The sequence below is a fragment of the Poromitra crassiceps genome (genome assembly GCF_964638095.1).
Source record: "Poromitra crassiceps genome assembly, chromosome: 4".
Classification (NCBI taxonomy): domain Eukaryota; kingdom Metazoa; phylum Chordata; class Actinopteri; order Beryciformes; family Melamphaidae; genus Poromitra; species Poromitra crassiceps.
Window position 1 is genome coordinate 26,609,221 of NC_139626.1, and position 15,308 is coordinate 26,624,528.

The 15,308-nt window shown below is 43.1% G+C and overlaps 2 protein-coding genes across 3 annotated transcripts in view; one reads left to right on the plus strand and one right to left on the minus strand.

Moving 5' to 3' along the window:
* gas7b (growth arrest-specific 7b) overlaps positions 1–11,019 on the plus strand; it is a 94,233-nt gene extending 83,214 nt beyond the window's left edge. The window contains exons 10-14 of the mRNA XM_083635709.1: positions 1,782–1,910; positions 4,333–4,456; positions 5,474–5,553; positions 8,159–8,257; positions 9,157–11,019. Of these exons, the coding sequence (XP_083491835.1) occupies positions 1,782–1,910; positions 4,333–4,456; positions 5,474–5,553; positions 8,159–8,257; positions 9,157–9,270 (546 nt within the window). The 3' untranslated portion in view covers positions 9,271–11,019. The remainder of the gene's footprint in view (positions 1–1,781; positions 1,911–4,332; positions 4,457–5,473; positions 5,554–8,158; positions 8,258–9,156) is intronic.
* A 10-nt stretch (positions 11,020–11,029) lies between these two features.
* LOC310775540 (uncharacterized protein) overlaps positions 11,030–15,308 on the minus strand; it is a 105,677-nt gene continuing 101,398 nt past the window's right edge. For both annotated transcript variants that reach the window (XM_083635708.1, XM_083635707.1), the window contains exons 24-25: positions 14,482–14,628; positions 11,030–11,731 (exon numbers count right to left, since the gene is read on the minus strand). In XM_083635708.1, the coding sequence (XP_083491834.1) occupies positions 11,579–11,731; positions 14,482–14,628 (300 nt within the window). In that variant the 3' untranslated portion in view covers positions 11,030–11,578. The remainder of the gene's footprint in view (positions 11,732–14,481; positions 14,629–15,308) is intronic.

Below are 15,308 nucleotides of genomic sequence, written 5' to 3' on the forward strand. Positions count from 1 at the left end.
GTTGTTTATTGGCCATATACTAGTAAATATAACAAGATAGGTGCATCATAAACTGTTACAAATATGTTTTTCAGAAAAACACACAAACGGGTTTGTCCTCCCTAATTCCAATACAGGAGAGACTTGACGTTCTATGAAATTAGGTGTGGGGGGGGGGGGGAATCCACGCATATATCAGCATCGGCAAGAGTTGGAAAATATTATCATATCGGCAAAAAAAAAGAGTCCAATATCATGCATCCCAAAATGCATATGATCCCTAAAAAAGCTAGTTTAATTGCTCTTAATTGAAACTCATACCGCCGGTCGACACTGATAAGTGCGGGGCAAGGTTATCTTGGCGGTGAGCTGGAGATAAAGAGAGGGAAGAAGGAAGAAAGAGGCGGGGTTCCAGCTGGACGGCTGGAGGAAATGGCGGCGGTGATGTTATCCTCCCGGGGGACTTGCACAGATGTGCAGCGCTGCTCCAGGTTTAGGGAGGAGAGCCAAGGAAATGAATGGATATGAGGGATGGTTTCTAATGCGGCTACAAGGGAGGGAGTTGTAGATCTGATTCATCATAGACCTCTACCACAGTGCCTTGTATGGAATCAGGATATCATATGACCAGTGATTTGTTACACATTTTACTTTTCTGATCCTCTTTACAGCCCCCAAATCCTCTGTTGCCTTGAAGAAAATTGGGATAAGTCAGTTCCCAGGAAGCCAAACGGCGTCAATGGCCAATGTTCTTGTGTTTTGGCTCAGAAAAAAAATCATCAACTAGTGGGAATACTTTCACCCCAAAGTCGACTTTTCTATCATTCCTCATCTAAACGAGCTCAGAGCAAGAGGATGATGACATGCTGACAAAAAGCAACTGGAAGGAACGGGGCCTTATCGAGATTTTTGGATAGTTTGTCTTCAATGCAACATTTTGAGGGTTTGTGATAACAAAGAAAGAAAGGGCAGAAAGCACAACCTTCAGTATTCTACTGTACACTATATATATATATTAGAAGGAATATTAGACGAATATTATAGAATATTATCCGGTTTACTTCCATATAGGAATATTACAGGAATATTATCATGTTCATTAAGCGGTGCCACTTCTGCTTCTCTCTCTCTCACTCTACAACTCCCCATAGTTTTAAAGGGAATATTAGAGAAATATTGGCGTGATAACATAACAAAAACAGGCAGAAAGCACAAACTCTTGAGTACATACTGTACACGCTATAGGAATATTAGACGAATATTAGACGAATATTATCTGGTTTATTCCCATATAGGAATATTATCATGTTAATTTCCTTTGTGGCTAGATTGAACCCATGACACTGTAGGACTATACACACACCCTCACATCTACTGATTTGATACACTGTTGAAGACTGACGTGAGTTGTGAAGTATACATTCTGGCGGTGACTCGTCATAGACGCGTGGTAGGTCAGCGTGGGGGAAATCCTCCCATTTTCCCCCACGGCCACACACACACACACACACGTTACTGGTGACGACTGTATCTATTGCTTTTTGCAAGGCTGTTTTTTTTTTTACATGTGAGAGACATGTGAGATGTGTGTGGATTAGATTTAGCCTGGGCTCCAGAAGGCAGAGGCACCACGGCTCCAAGCCGGTGAAAGACGCACAGATGCACACACGCACACACACACTCACTCTCACACACACACAGACACACACACACACACACACGCCCACGGACGCACGCACGACTCCGACCTGCAACACCTGCACCGCTTACTTCAACACCTGGGTGTGATTTGTCTTGTGCAGCTCCAGAGCGAGGTGGAGAAGCCCCTGCTGACCTTCAGAGAAAACTTCAAGAAGGACATGAAGAGGTTCGACCATCACATCGCCGACCTACGGAAGCAGCTGGTCGGCCGGTACGCAGCTGTGGAGAAGGTACACGCAGGCACGTGCGCGCGAGTGTGTTGAAAACTCATTCCGGCGCTGCTTACACAGGGAAAGTCACAGCCAGAGTAATGCAGTACAGTTTGCTCCTCACACTTGGCAGCAGCAGAAATTCAGGAATCTTCTCACCGGTGATTAAAATTCCACATCTCGTCCCTAAGTAGACGAGCATTTCCCCGTCCCCCTGGAATGTTTCTATATATAATGAGTACATTATATATAGGACCCTATAGGCGCAGTACATAGGTCCGAAGCCTTCAGTGTCGCACATCATCTATCATCCAAGCACAAAAAAAGAGCACTTTGAGACATCGGCCATGTTGGCTGTCATATACTCTCGGCTCCCACAATTGGAGATCTCCGCCTAGCAATCGTCTGGCAACTCCTTTTCAAAAATAGTTTGTCAAGAACGCCTTTTAACATACAGTAGTTCCAATACAGAGCATGAAACTGATGTGCTGCAGCGCACAGAAAGTTGATAGCTATTGCTCATTTTCATCTCTTGTCCATAGTAATTTCCTTACTGGGAACGATGCTCTCGATGGTCTCTGCTAATTTGTAGGGTCGACCTAAAGACTTTGGATTGGTTCGGCAATGCAATGACTCTGCCGGCGATAGCCAGGCCGCAGGCATTATGGATTCGGGTTGTCCGTCCATCCGTCCGATGTTCGTTAGTGCGATATCTGAGGAACGCCTCGACGGAATTTCATCAAATTTGTTTCAAACGTCGACTTGGACTCAAGGATGAACTGATTAGATTTTGGTGGTCAAAGGTCAAAGTTCAAAGTCACTGACCTCACGACCGCCCGTTTCATGAACGTTAACGTGATATCTCAGGAACATCTTGAAGGAATTTCTTAGAATTTGGCTCAAACGTCCACTTGGACTCAAGGATGAACTGATTTTATTTTGGTCATCAAAGGCGGCTGTGGCTCAGGAGGTAGAGCGGGTCGGCCACTAATCAGAAGGTCGGTGGTTCGATCCCCAGCTCCTCCAGTCTGCATGTCGAAGTGTCCTTGGGCAAGACACTGAACCCCAAATTGCTCCCGATGGCTGTGCCAGCACCCTGCGTGGCAGCTTGCCGCCTTCGGTGTGTGAATGGGTGAATGTAGGCACATTGTAAAGCGCTTTGGATAAAGGTGCTATATAAATGCAGTCCATTTACCATTTACCATCAAAGGTCACTATCACCAACATTCAAGGTCATTGTGACCTCACGAACACCATCCTGTAGTAGAGCTGTCACTTTTTCCAAAAATAAAGTTTGAACGAACTTTAATTGCTTTAACTTTAATTATGGAGATAGTCATGTTTTGTCTTTGATGTCTTAACGATCAGCTGTTGAGAACCGATGAGTTGCGTTGAGGCTAGTGTTGTGATTGTCGGCACCTGGCTTTGTTGTTGTCGTCTACATGAAGCTGGCCGCACGGAAAAGAGAGACACGGAATCCTGACAAGGTTTGTCTTGTGTCTCTCATCAAACAACTTGTGTCAAGACATTTCAGGTGGTCAGGATAGTCAAACTGTTAGAGCGGAGCGCCCTCTGCTGGATCATCAATGAATTACATAAAAAAAATCCCCCCGCCGCAAAAAAACAACAATATTATTATTATTATTTTAATTCGGATGGGTCAGTTACATATCGAACGTCCCCCACCTCCCCCACATTCGAAGTTACATTCGAATTTTGATTAAAAAGTGACAGCTCTATCCTGTAGCTAATGCCATATCTCAGGAACGCCTTGACAGAATTTCTTCAAATTTGACTCAAACGTCCACAAGGATGAACTGATTACATTTTGGTGGTCATCGAACACCATTTTCAAGCTCGTTAACGCCTTGACGGAATTTCTTCACATTTGCCTCAAACGTCAAATTCTGGACAGACATGGATGTCGACTGCTCACTTGTTGGCAGAGGCATATATCCGCGGTGTGGTCATTCTAGTTTAAACTCAAATTGTTTCCACCCAGTTTTAACAATGAAAGCTGGGAGAAAGTCCCAGTGAAGTGGATGAGACTGAGAACTGAGTCTAGCTGTCATAATGCAGTTACTCCTAACTTTAATAGTTATGTATCATCATCATCATCTATAAAAGGGAGCAAGTGGGCATTGTCTGTTTATTTGTGTCAATTTTTGCCCCACTGATGATGTCACAATGTCTAACATCATCAGTGATGTCATCAGTGACATCGTTATTGACCAAAATCTTATGACATCACTGATAATGTCATAGGCACTGATGATGTCACAGGATCATCAAAGGGCTATGACTACTGAGTCAAGGCCGAGCTGCGGGCAAGGCGCCCGAGCTGTGTATGCGAGCTGCAGGGCGGGCGAGGCTTGGGCCGTGTGTTTTATTTGCCATTCTGTGAAAGTCACATTCAGTCACTTGGGCCCTTTTCCCCTGTCAGGCCCGTAAAGCTCTGGCCGACAGACAGAAGGACCTGGAGATGAAGACTCAGCAGCTGGAGATCAAGCTGAGCAACAAGATGGAAGACGACATCAAGAAGGCCCGCAGGAAATCCACACAAGCAGGTCAGAGCCAGGGGGTCAGGGGTCAAAGCACAGGTCACGGTGGGGTCGTGCTCTCACTCCTAAATAAATAACTATAACTTGACATTTTGGCTTTTTTCATGCAGGAATTTATTGTTGTCCACCTGAATTTTAGCCTCTGAAACAGCTTTTACACACTGAAACTCTCCACTGAAACTAATGCTACTGAGTTTCTTGTAGGGCTTCTTAAAGGGAGACTAACCCCCCCAGATTTCTGGCAAAACGGCCTGCTGCTTGATTAAAAAAAAGAAAGGCAGCAGATTCCACCCGCTAGTTTGTTCAATGCAGGCGCACTGTTGTGAAAGAAGCAGAAGAGCATCTCCTCTTGTCTCACTATACTCTTTGTCTGCTGTCAGACCAGAAATATTTACCGGAAACGGCGCCATGACACTTTGCCCACATCGATAAAGACATTATACTAGAGCTACAAATTTCGTTATAAATATCAACAACTAGCCAACGCTGGTGGCCTGTATGGAAACATCCGTGAGGAGCCAGGCGGGCAAATTACTCGCCGCCCCTAACCTCATGAGGTAGGCCAGAAACAGGTCCCAGATTGTTAGAAACTTCTTAAGTGAGTTGGTTCTCAGTGATCTGAGTCTCACCATCCTTATAACAGAGATCATGTCCGTCAGCCACAGTTGAAAAGAAGGTGAAGAGGGGGACTTCCATTCCTTTAGAATTAGTTTTTTTTAGCAACAGTTGTCCCCAGTGTCAGAGACTGTTGCACAGCTGTAGGAAAGCCCAGAGAGGTCTCAGAACAGCCGAAGATGGGGAGTTCTGCCTCTGGCTAAAGGGTTATTTTATAAGCCTTAGAGTACCAGTCAAATATTTTGGCCCAGAATCCTGTGACCTTTTCGTTACAGTACATGCCGATCTGACACATAATGTATTAGTTAGTTAGATATGCTTCTCATTGAGATAAAATAGGACTTGTAAATATTCGGAAGTGTGTTTAAATGTCTGTAACCAGCACCTTGTTTTTCTTTGCGTTAACAGGAGACGAGCTGATGCGCTGTGTCGACCTCTACAACCAGTCCCAGTCCAAATGGTTTGAGGAGATGGTCACCACAAGCCTGGTACGCAACATGTATATGATTTGGAAGTGTATGGTAGTCTCTGATGAAATGTATAAATATGAATACTTAAATGGAGGCTTTGAGTGCAGAAACTCCGCCCCCACCAGCTGCAAGTCATTAAGCCTCGTTAAGGCTCTCCATGCGATTGTGGATGTGCGCATACTTAAAAAATAAAAAATAAACTATAACAGCCGCCCTGAAAGCTGCCTCGACAGCCCCGAGAGCAGATTCCACATCTCGAGCAGAGCTTCTGCATTTCCGTTGTGATGCGTTGTGACGTGAAACGTGTCACAACGGAGCGTTTTGCCAGAGAATGAACTGGGAGCTCTCCCTGTAGGGTAGACTGTGGGAAGGTAAAGGCTGCTGCATCTGCATCTGCTCATACTGACATTGGCAAAGAAACAAATGTATAAGATCACCAAGATCCGATCCTCCCTTGCACATCCTGCTGCCGAAACACTCATCCACGCCTTCATCTCCTCCCGTCTCGATTACTGCAACTCAATTCTCTATGGCATCAACACCACCCTCATCAACACCACCCTCATCAATAGACATCAACTGGTACAGAACGCAGCCACCCGACTTCTCACCGACACCAAATCCTGGCACCACATCACCCAAGTCCTAAAACAACTCCACTGGCTTCCCATCTCCTACCGGATCAACTACAAAATCCTGGTCATCACATACAAAGCCCTTCACCAACTGCCTTCCCCCCATATCTCACCAACTCTCACCCTACCCACCGTCCCGGTCCCTCAGCCGGCCTTCCCTTCACCCCCAAGTCCAGCCTCCACGGGTTTCAATGACAGATTTTTATAAATGGGGTGTAAAAAGCCACATGGACTTAGTCAAATCAGATATTTACACCCGGATGTAAATAGTCAAATCGGATTTTTACACCCGGATGTAAATAGCATCTGCCAAGAAAGAAATAGGGTGTAAGTACACGGTAAATGGTGATCATCAAATATACTGTAACACAACTGATATAGTTGCAATACTACAAGAGCAGTAACGCTTAGACAAAGAAAAAATGAACACAATTATTTATATGAAAACATGCAAAATCTGACAATATACACAGTATATGCAAATGAGAAAAATCTGAGAGTATGATATTAAGTACAGTAAGTACTATAGTACTATAGTGACTGACTGCTCGAACTTCCTCAATTTCTTGTCATTGTTGAACACTAACCCTCGGTGTAGACCAGTGGTTCTCAAAGTGGGTGGGGCCAGGGGTCTGCGAGTCATGTCCAGGGGTCTGCGAGGCATGTCCAGGGGGTCCACGAAATTATTATTATTATTATTATTATTATTATTATTATTATTGCTATATCAACACGTGCTATATCCACTGCCGATTTTACCGGGGGCAGATGGAAACACCGCCCACATCCACAGCTGACATTACTGTCTTTCAGAGGCTGTAGCGGGCTCATTTTTAAAAGTAGATTGAAGATTTATTTGATTGATTGAATGTATTCGACAAATTAAAAATTTAAATACACCAACAAGCATCCAGTATAAAATAATTAATCAGGTTATCACAATAAAGTCATTAGGGTTAGGGTTAGGGTTATTTCCATTGTGGTCCTGAGGTCTCGGCTGGGACGCAAACAGAAAAGGGAATAATACAATGCAATACTACACATGAGAAAACATCAGTAAAGAACAATCAAGAATAAAAAGGAGATACAAACCCACGCAAGTTGAAAAACCAGTCCAAGAAAGGTTTTGCACTATATTACTGTAGCTTACGCAGCATGAATTTTTTAAGGTTTTTAAAACTATTCTGAGAATTAGCAGATTTTATTTCATTAGGGATTTGTGTATCATATGAAACTAGAAGCCCTGATGCATCCATTGGTAACAACTATAGCTAGCTTGTTGGAAAGGCGGATAAATAATGCTCAAAATGTAGGCTAAATTCTGGCGAGGTTAAAACTAGGATGGTCACCTCACCCCAAGATATCTGGATGAGAATGGGTTCTATGGGTTCCCACGAGTCTCCCCATTACAGACATACCCACTTTATGCTAATCCCATGCAGTAATTTTACATGTCAGGCCTAATTACTATAAGACTGTTATGATAACTTGTTATGATTTGTTCAGAGCTTTCTGACAATAATTTGAATAAGTTAATTATTTTAAAGTTGAAGCACTTACAGAATCTTAGCTTAGACTGGTCATTTTAAATGTCTATGTTTATTAGGAATATGCCAGTCTTGCTACTGTTGGTTTTCTGAAAGCGTTTAAAATCAATTACTGGTAGAGTAGGCTATAAATGCTAAATAACCCTCTTGTTGTGTGGTGTTAACATGATTCATATTGACATCCGTTTCTGTTTATCACTATGAAACAGGTCTGAAATATTTAGGTTGAAACATTTTTGAATACAAATGGTTCCAATGTCATCTAAGAGTAGAGTACCCTACAAATATGGTAGTCCACAAGCTTAATCAAGGTTACATTTATGAGGGGGTCCTTGGAAAATGTTCTCCCTTGGCCCCAAAATGTTGGGGAACCCTTGGTGTACACAAGAGGCAGATATTTGTTTGACCCATTCATTGAAAACTGACGTTCTCCCCCCGCAGGAGTTGGAGAGGCTGGAGGTGGAGCGGGTGGAGATGATCAGGCAGCATCTGTGTCAGTACACCACCCTTCGGCACGAGACAGACATGTTCAACCAAAGTGTAAGTACAACTTTAACTCTACTACAATAACTACTATCAAACTACTAGTCTCTAACCCAACTTTAACTCTACTACAACTACTATCAAAAGTCTTACCAACAACTACTATCAAACTACTAGTCTTAAGTATCTTCCCCCTAAATAAAATTATCATTTCACCGCTGTTTAAAACAAAATCTCCAGTGGGGGATGTGTGTTCTCGGGGTCAGTGCATCTCAACCCCCCAAGTGTTCAAATCCAAATTGTGCCCTTGCCTTTACTGATTTTCATAGCTAAGTCACGGTCAAACAATTCATTCACAGGTAACACTTGACAGTAAGAGTAGGCATGTAGTGGAGGGTAAACACACCTAAACTTACTTACTACACTTAATAAAACTACACTTAATAAACTTGAATAATAATAAACAGAGAATAATAATAAAAATCCTTTGGAATACAATAGGGCCTCGCCACCGTGGCGGTGCTCGGGCCCTAATTATAGCCAACTGAAACATGTACATGTAGAAAGAAATAAGCTGTACTGAAAGCTTAACATTTAAGGGACAAGTAGTGAGTTCTCATCCACTTTGTCACAACATGTCATTGCTGTCCAGCGCAATCCCCTTATCTCCAAATATATATTTTTCACAAGGAAGAAATAGCATTTTAACATACAGTAGTATAATAGTAAGAATAACATTAATAACCAGTAATATAACATCTTTCACTGGTCCAAAGTACCTGAAACCTTCACAGGTTATTTTTGGGTACCCAATAAACCATTTGGGGGGGGGGGGGGGGGGGGGTGGATGGCTGAATTTGGAGATAAGAGGTTTGCGACGATGTGAGGTAGAGGTTATCATCCAAACAGAGGCAAGCAAATGAGACTGAGTGAGTGCTGTTTTGTTGTGTGTCCAGACGATGGAGCCAGTGGACCAGCTACTGCAGAGCGTGGACCCGGGCAAAGACCGGGAGCTGTGGGTCCGGGAGCACAAGACCGGCGAGATCCGGCCGGTGAACATAGAGATCTAACCTGACATGCACACACCACCCTGGAGCGCTGGATTACATCTCTGGGCTTTGGGAGCATCAGTGTTTGACTCCAAACTTGAGACGATTGATCGGTCGGTGCCCGTTGACTACTGCAGCGATGACAGTATTGTGAGGATTTTGTGAGAACTTATGGATGAATTAAGATGTCAGATATTCAGTGTGATGCAACTTTGGCACAATGCATGAGAGAATGGAAGTGGCGAGAGTCTGAATCTGAATCCTGTGCCAGTGGATTCTCAGGTGAAGCGAACAGCCAAGAAGCACCAACGGGGCGACGATGAACATTTCATACCTGTAAATATGAAATTGTTTTATGGCACAAAGCGCGGCTGTTTGTGTGTGCTTTCTGCTCTGTGAAGTCATTCTAATTCAGTGGTGTGTATAGGATAGATACACTTCATAACTGCAAATTATTGGCAAATAATTGATGATGATTTAACGTTGCCTGGTAAACCATTCTGATCACGTGAACTCACATTCTGTTTGGTTCTGCGGCCCAGTCTGGCCTCCAGCCCGCCCCCAACGATTTTCAGAAGTAACAAAGTCCACGGGCCAATCAGAAAACCTGCCCCATAGTTGACAACGTAACTGGCCAATCAGGGACGCCGCTGACAAAAGAATATGGCAGCTCCTGAAGCAACCAGCTGTAACGTTCGAGTAAACACAGCCATACAGTAAGTACAGTTATTTCAGAAATAGACTGAACAACTATAGAATAACAATTAAACAAGAACAAGAGTAGGCACCAGTGGAGATTTCCGTCGTTCTTCCGAGTGGTTTTGGATTCACGTGATCAGGAAGTGCAGTCACGTGATCAGATGGTTTACCAGGCTAGATTTAACGGATGCTGCTAAAGAACCTGCAAAATGCATTCTGACCAAAAGTATTACAATACTAGTAGACACTATGTGCAGTTATTGTTGGAAATTCTGCATGCTCTGAAATTGCAAATCTGACCACATCTCATCGGTAACTATGGTGTCTGCTCATTCATCACATCCGGAAAATATGGATCTAGATCTAATCTTCAATCTCACTTCCTTCATTGCTGTTCCATCATTCCCATATGACTTATTAATTAGCCAATTGCACTTTATACACAAATAGTTTTTATTGAATATACTGTAGATTGTTAACATGGATTGAGTGTTCGAGAGAGTCGATTAATTTGGGCTTACTTGTTACGTTCCTGTTGGCTACTATTGGAATTGAAAGTGTTTGTGAGAAGATTCCTGATGTAAATACATGAGATGTGTGATTTGCTATGAAGTGGATAGAGTGAAGTATGTAAAATAGAGTAACACAGTATAATCCTCAGCGGATGCTACACAGAAAGCTGATACAGATAATATATGATATGAATTCCCACACCATGTGTCTTTTTCTATAGGCAGTAGAAATGACAGTGTTCTTGGATAAGCATAATTCTGCAGCTCCTGGAAATATGAGTCAGATGTTCCGCCGTCGCTTGAGTTGTATTCAGTGTCAGAAGCTTCATATTGTACAAAATCTTTCACAGTTGTATCTGGTCCAGTGATACTGCTGAGTACCACTGGACCATTGAGATGAGAGGAGTGAGATGTTTTTGTACGTTATTTGCAAAAAGGTTGTAATTTTTGATTAATAAAATAAAAATACATATGTTTTATATATATGTTAAAACTCTGTTTCCAGTTTTACAGTTTCATATTACAGCATGTCTGGCCATGAACGTGAGATCGGAAATTTGGAATTGATAATGAAAAAGTTTTTATTTCTTAAAAAACACAAACACACACACACCAATAAAATGGTTCGGTCAAGGCTCATTACAATTTGATTAAAAATTCAGCAAGTGAAAAACTTCGACCTTATCAAATTATTTAGGTAGAATACATTGTTGTTGCCTTTCATATTAATTCACTAAATAACCCACCTACAACTGGTGACACTAATTTTAGTTGGTCAGACACATTCAAAGGGCAAAACAGAGTGGGAATTTAGAGCACTTCTTGCCTTACAGTACCTGGTTTTCATATTCAATCTTTTTTTGTACATACAAATATTACATTATGAAGTGAACTGGATATAAAGCTGGAGTCTGATATTAGAACGGTGAGCTTTAAAACGAGTTATATTAAACAGACACAAATGAGAGTACATTTAGATAGAATTCAATGGGAATGTACAGTAAAAATGTTGATGTACTATGAAATTTGAAAACAAGAACTGGAATGATGTACAGTAGCACCTGTAAAGAATTGCAGTTGTAATCCCTTATTGTGACATATCATCTCGCTGTGTTTTCCTACTCGATCATGAGTTTCTTGAGGGAGTTGAGATAGGCTGGGATGAGCGAGCTGACGGACTCGTTGTCGTCGTTTAGGATCTTCTCCCCCCTGCCCTCTGACCCGGCGGAGCTGGGTGAGCGGACCAGGCCGGGGTACGGTGTGCTGTAACCCTGGGACAACACAGAGAGGAGGCGTGGCTCAATATCAGACCATCAGAAGACAATACACTCACGATTCAATACAACCGCAGTACGATGTGATAAATAGAAGTTCAGTGACAGCAAAATCTGTGTGTCTGGAAGGCATACAAAGCTGTGTTTTCTCTGTGTGTGGGGGGGGAGGCATACAAAGCTGAGTTTTCTGTGTGTGTGGGGGGGGGGGGAGGCATACAAAGCTGTGTTTTCTCTGTGTGTGTTGGGGGGGAGGCATACAAAGCTGTGTTTTCTCTGTGTGTGTGTGTGTGGGGGGGGGCATACAAAGCTGTGTTTTCTGTGTGTGTGTGTGTGGGGGGGGGAGGCATACAAAGCTGAGTTTTCTGTGTGTGTGTGTGGGGGGGGGAGGCATACAAAGCTGTGTTTTCTCTGTGTGGGGGGGGGGAGGCATACAAAGCTGAGTTTTCTGTGTGTGTGGGGGGGGAGGCATACAAAGCTGTGTTTTCTGTGTGTGTGGGGGGGGGGAGGCATACAAAGCTGTGTTTTCTCTGTGTGGGGGGGGGGAGGCATACAAAGCTGAGTTTTCTGTGTGTGTGGGGGGGGGGGGAGGCATACAAAGCTGTGTTTTTTCTGTGTGGGGGGGGGCATACAAAGCTGTGTTTTCTCTGTGTGTGGTGGGGGGGCATACAAAGCTGAGTTTTCTCTGTGTGTGTGGGGGGGAGGCATACAAAGCTGTGTTTTCTGTGTGTATGTGTGTGGGGGGGAGGCATACAAAGCTGTGTTTTCTGTGTGTGTGTGTGTGTGTGGGGGGGGCGAGGGGGTATTGATTTTCCACAATCCAAACACGAGTGACTGACGTATCCGGCTGCTCTGACGTAATGTTATTTTCAGTTACACTGATGCTGTGCGTATTTGCTAACTTTACAAGAATGTCGGTCATTTTTGACAAGTATATTGTCTTTGGAAAGACTATGTTGGTTAAGAAAATTATTTTGCTCAAACGGCAATGAAAAACCGTTGCACGAACGGTTCAAACTTTAGTTTGCCGATTCCCCCGATCGTTTTTTCAATCGAGAAATCGGCATTGAATAGATCAACACTCTCAAGACTCTCTTTATTGCTCAACCTAATCTGAAGAGTGGGCGATTCCAGAGTCTGGAACCAGGCTACATGTCTTTATGAAAGCAATCACATTATAAAGTATACTTTGATTGATTGATTGATTGATTGACTTTATTTGGTGAATGTCAACAGACAATCACAGAGGATATAAACACAATAAAGCCATAGGCTTGTTTCCATTGCGGTCCTCTAACAAACAACATAATGAACAAAACAACACACGAATGGGAATCACCTTCTATACTCAAATTAAGATTTTAACATTATTACTAGATTGAATAGGAATAATGGCACACTTGGATTGATTGATTGACTTTATTGAATCTTTATTTAATACTACTGTGTTTCAGGAAGGGGAGATAGGGTGTAGGCCAGCCCAGTGGTGGATGATTTTGGCAACTGGATGACAGTAGCTTCAACTATGTATCTAAACTAAAAGACATTATAGATTTTGAGTCTCCTCAGATCAAGAAATAGACATTGTTAAACACAGCAAAACTGCAAAAAGGGTCTGCAGACACTGTTTTAAGGAAAATCCCGGTTTGGGAACCTGAATGTGGCAAAGAAATCATGAAGGCTGCAACAGACCAGCTAACAGATCTATTTGAAAAAACAAGTAGTAAGACTAGAACAACCGCACCGTGGAGATATGCCTCCGCCAACAAGTGAGCAGTCGACATCCATGTCTGTCCAGACTTTGATGTTAAAGCCCCAATCAGTAAGATTTTTGACATTTTTTACTGTAATATAACAGATTTTTAGTCACAGGACATGGTAGATTGACTTTTAATAGGGAGACCCTCGTCTTTATTTATCCCACAAAGCCCTCCATTGGCCAGCACTGGGACTAAGCAGTTTGTCTGTCACGTCCCATAGCAAGAAAAAAGAAAAAAAGAAAAGCATGCGCGCATGCGCTGTGTTCATGAAAACGAGGAAGTAGCTCGATTCGGATTTGCTACGAAAATGATGTTTCACGGAACTATGGATTATTATTTCATCACGTGGTGAGTACCCGATGTCACAACATGTACATAGAGCTTCTGGCGCTGTGTTTTGTTTACTTTGAACGGCGATATCGTTATCGATACTAATGCACGCAGAGGGCGCAGTGGAAAACTTACTGAATGGGGCTTTAAGGCCAAATTTGAATAAATTCCGTCAAGGCGTTACTAAGATGTGGTGTTACTAAGCTTGAAAATGGCGTTCGTGAGGTCACACTGACCTTGACCTTTGACCACCAAAATGTAATCAATTCATCCTTGAGTCCAAGTCGACGTTTGTGCCAATTATGCTGAAATTCTGTCAAGGCATTCCTGAGATATCGCTTTAACAAGCTAGAAAATGGCATCCGTGAGGTCACAGTGACCTTGAACTTTGACCTTTGACCAACAAAATGTAATCTGTTCTTCCTGGAGTCCAAGTGGACGTTTGTGCCAAATGTGACTAAATTGAGTCAAGGCGTTCATGAGGTCACAGTGACCTTGAACTTTGACCTTTGACCAACAAAATCTAATCAGTCCATCCTCGAGTCCAAGTGGACATTTGAGGCCAATTCGAAGAAATTCCGTCAAGGCGTTCCTGAGATATTGCATTAACGAGCTTGCAAATGGCGGTGACAGTGTGTTAGCGTTGTTTCTGGGACTCACAGAGGAGTATCCTTTGCCGAAGCTGCCTCGGTTCTTGGTCCTGATCTTGGTGAGCGCTGACTCTGCAATGTCGGCCCGCTCCTCGGCGTCATCCAGCTCATGGACCGTCTTCCTGTATTTGGCCAGGTTCATGTTGGCTTGCTCCTCCTGTCATAAAAACAGCACGTGAGATGAACACAGACAAAACAATGGCAGTCAAAGGTTAGATATTAAGAAATAGGGTTCTTTCACTGGTGCCATTTGGCATCCCTAGCTGAACTCAAATGAAGCAAAATGCTTACTAGTTACTACCAGTGCTAAATTAAAAAAAGGTGAGTGAACTGTGATCTCCAGTCGATAATCCTATAATAAGAATGCAAAGTGTCTGTCTGTGAGTGAGCAGAATTGTGTTCGGCCACAGCTATGCCATTTTACGTACAATTGCGCTGAATCTTTCAGCAAGTGTAAAGTAAATGGCACCTCTGCAAGTGCCCTAACGGAGCCGGACTTTTCAATTAGGTAATTAGGGCTGATTAATTCATTGAGTGCCAATGACGACTATCGTCGTCAATTCAAATAGTAACGTAGAGTGCCAATGACGACTAAAGTACGACTAAAGTCCTGTAAAAATATGGGGGATGTTGAAGGTATATAAGCTATTTTACGGACCCATTAGGTGGCGACAGTGCTCTCCAGATTAGAGAAAGGTGAGGAAAAAACAGAGAAGAAGTCATGGGGAAACGGAAACCGCATCGGTATGCATCGATATGCATGAAGCATAACGTTAGCTGTGCCTGCAGCAGCCAATCTGCTCCCACAATTGAACCCCTCCGTCTCCGCTGCGATAG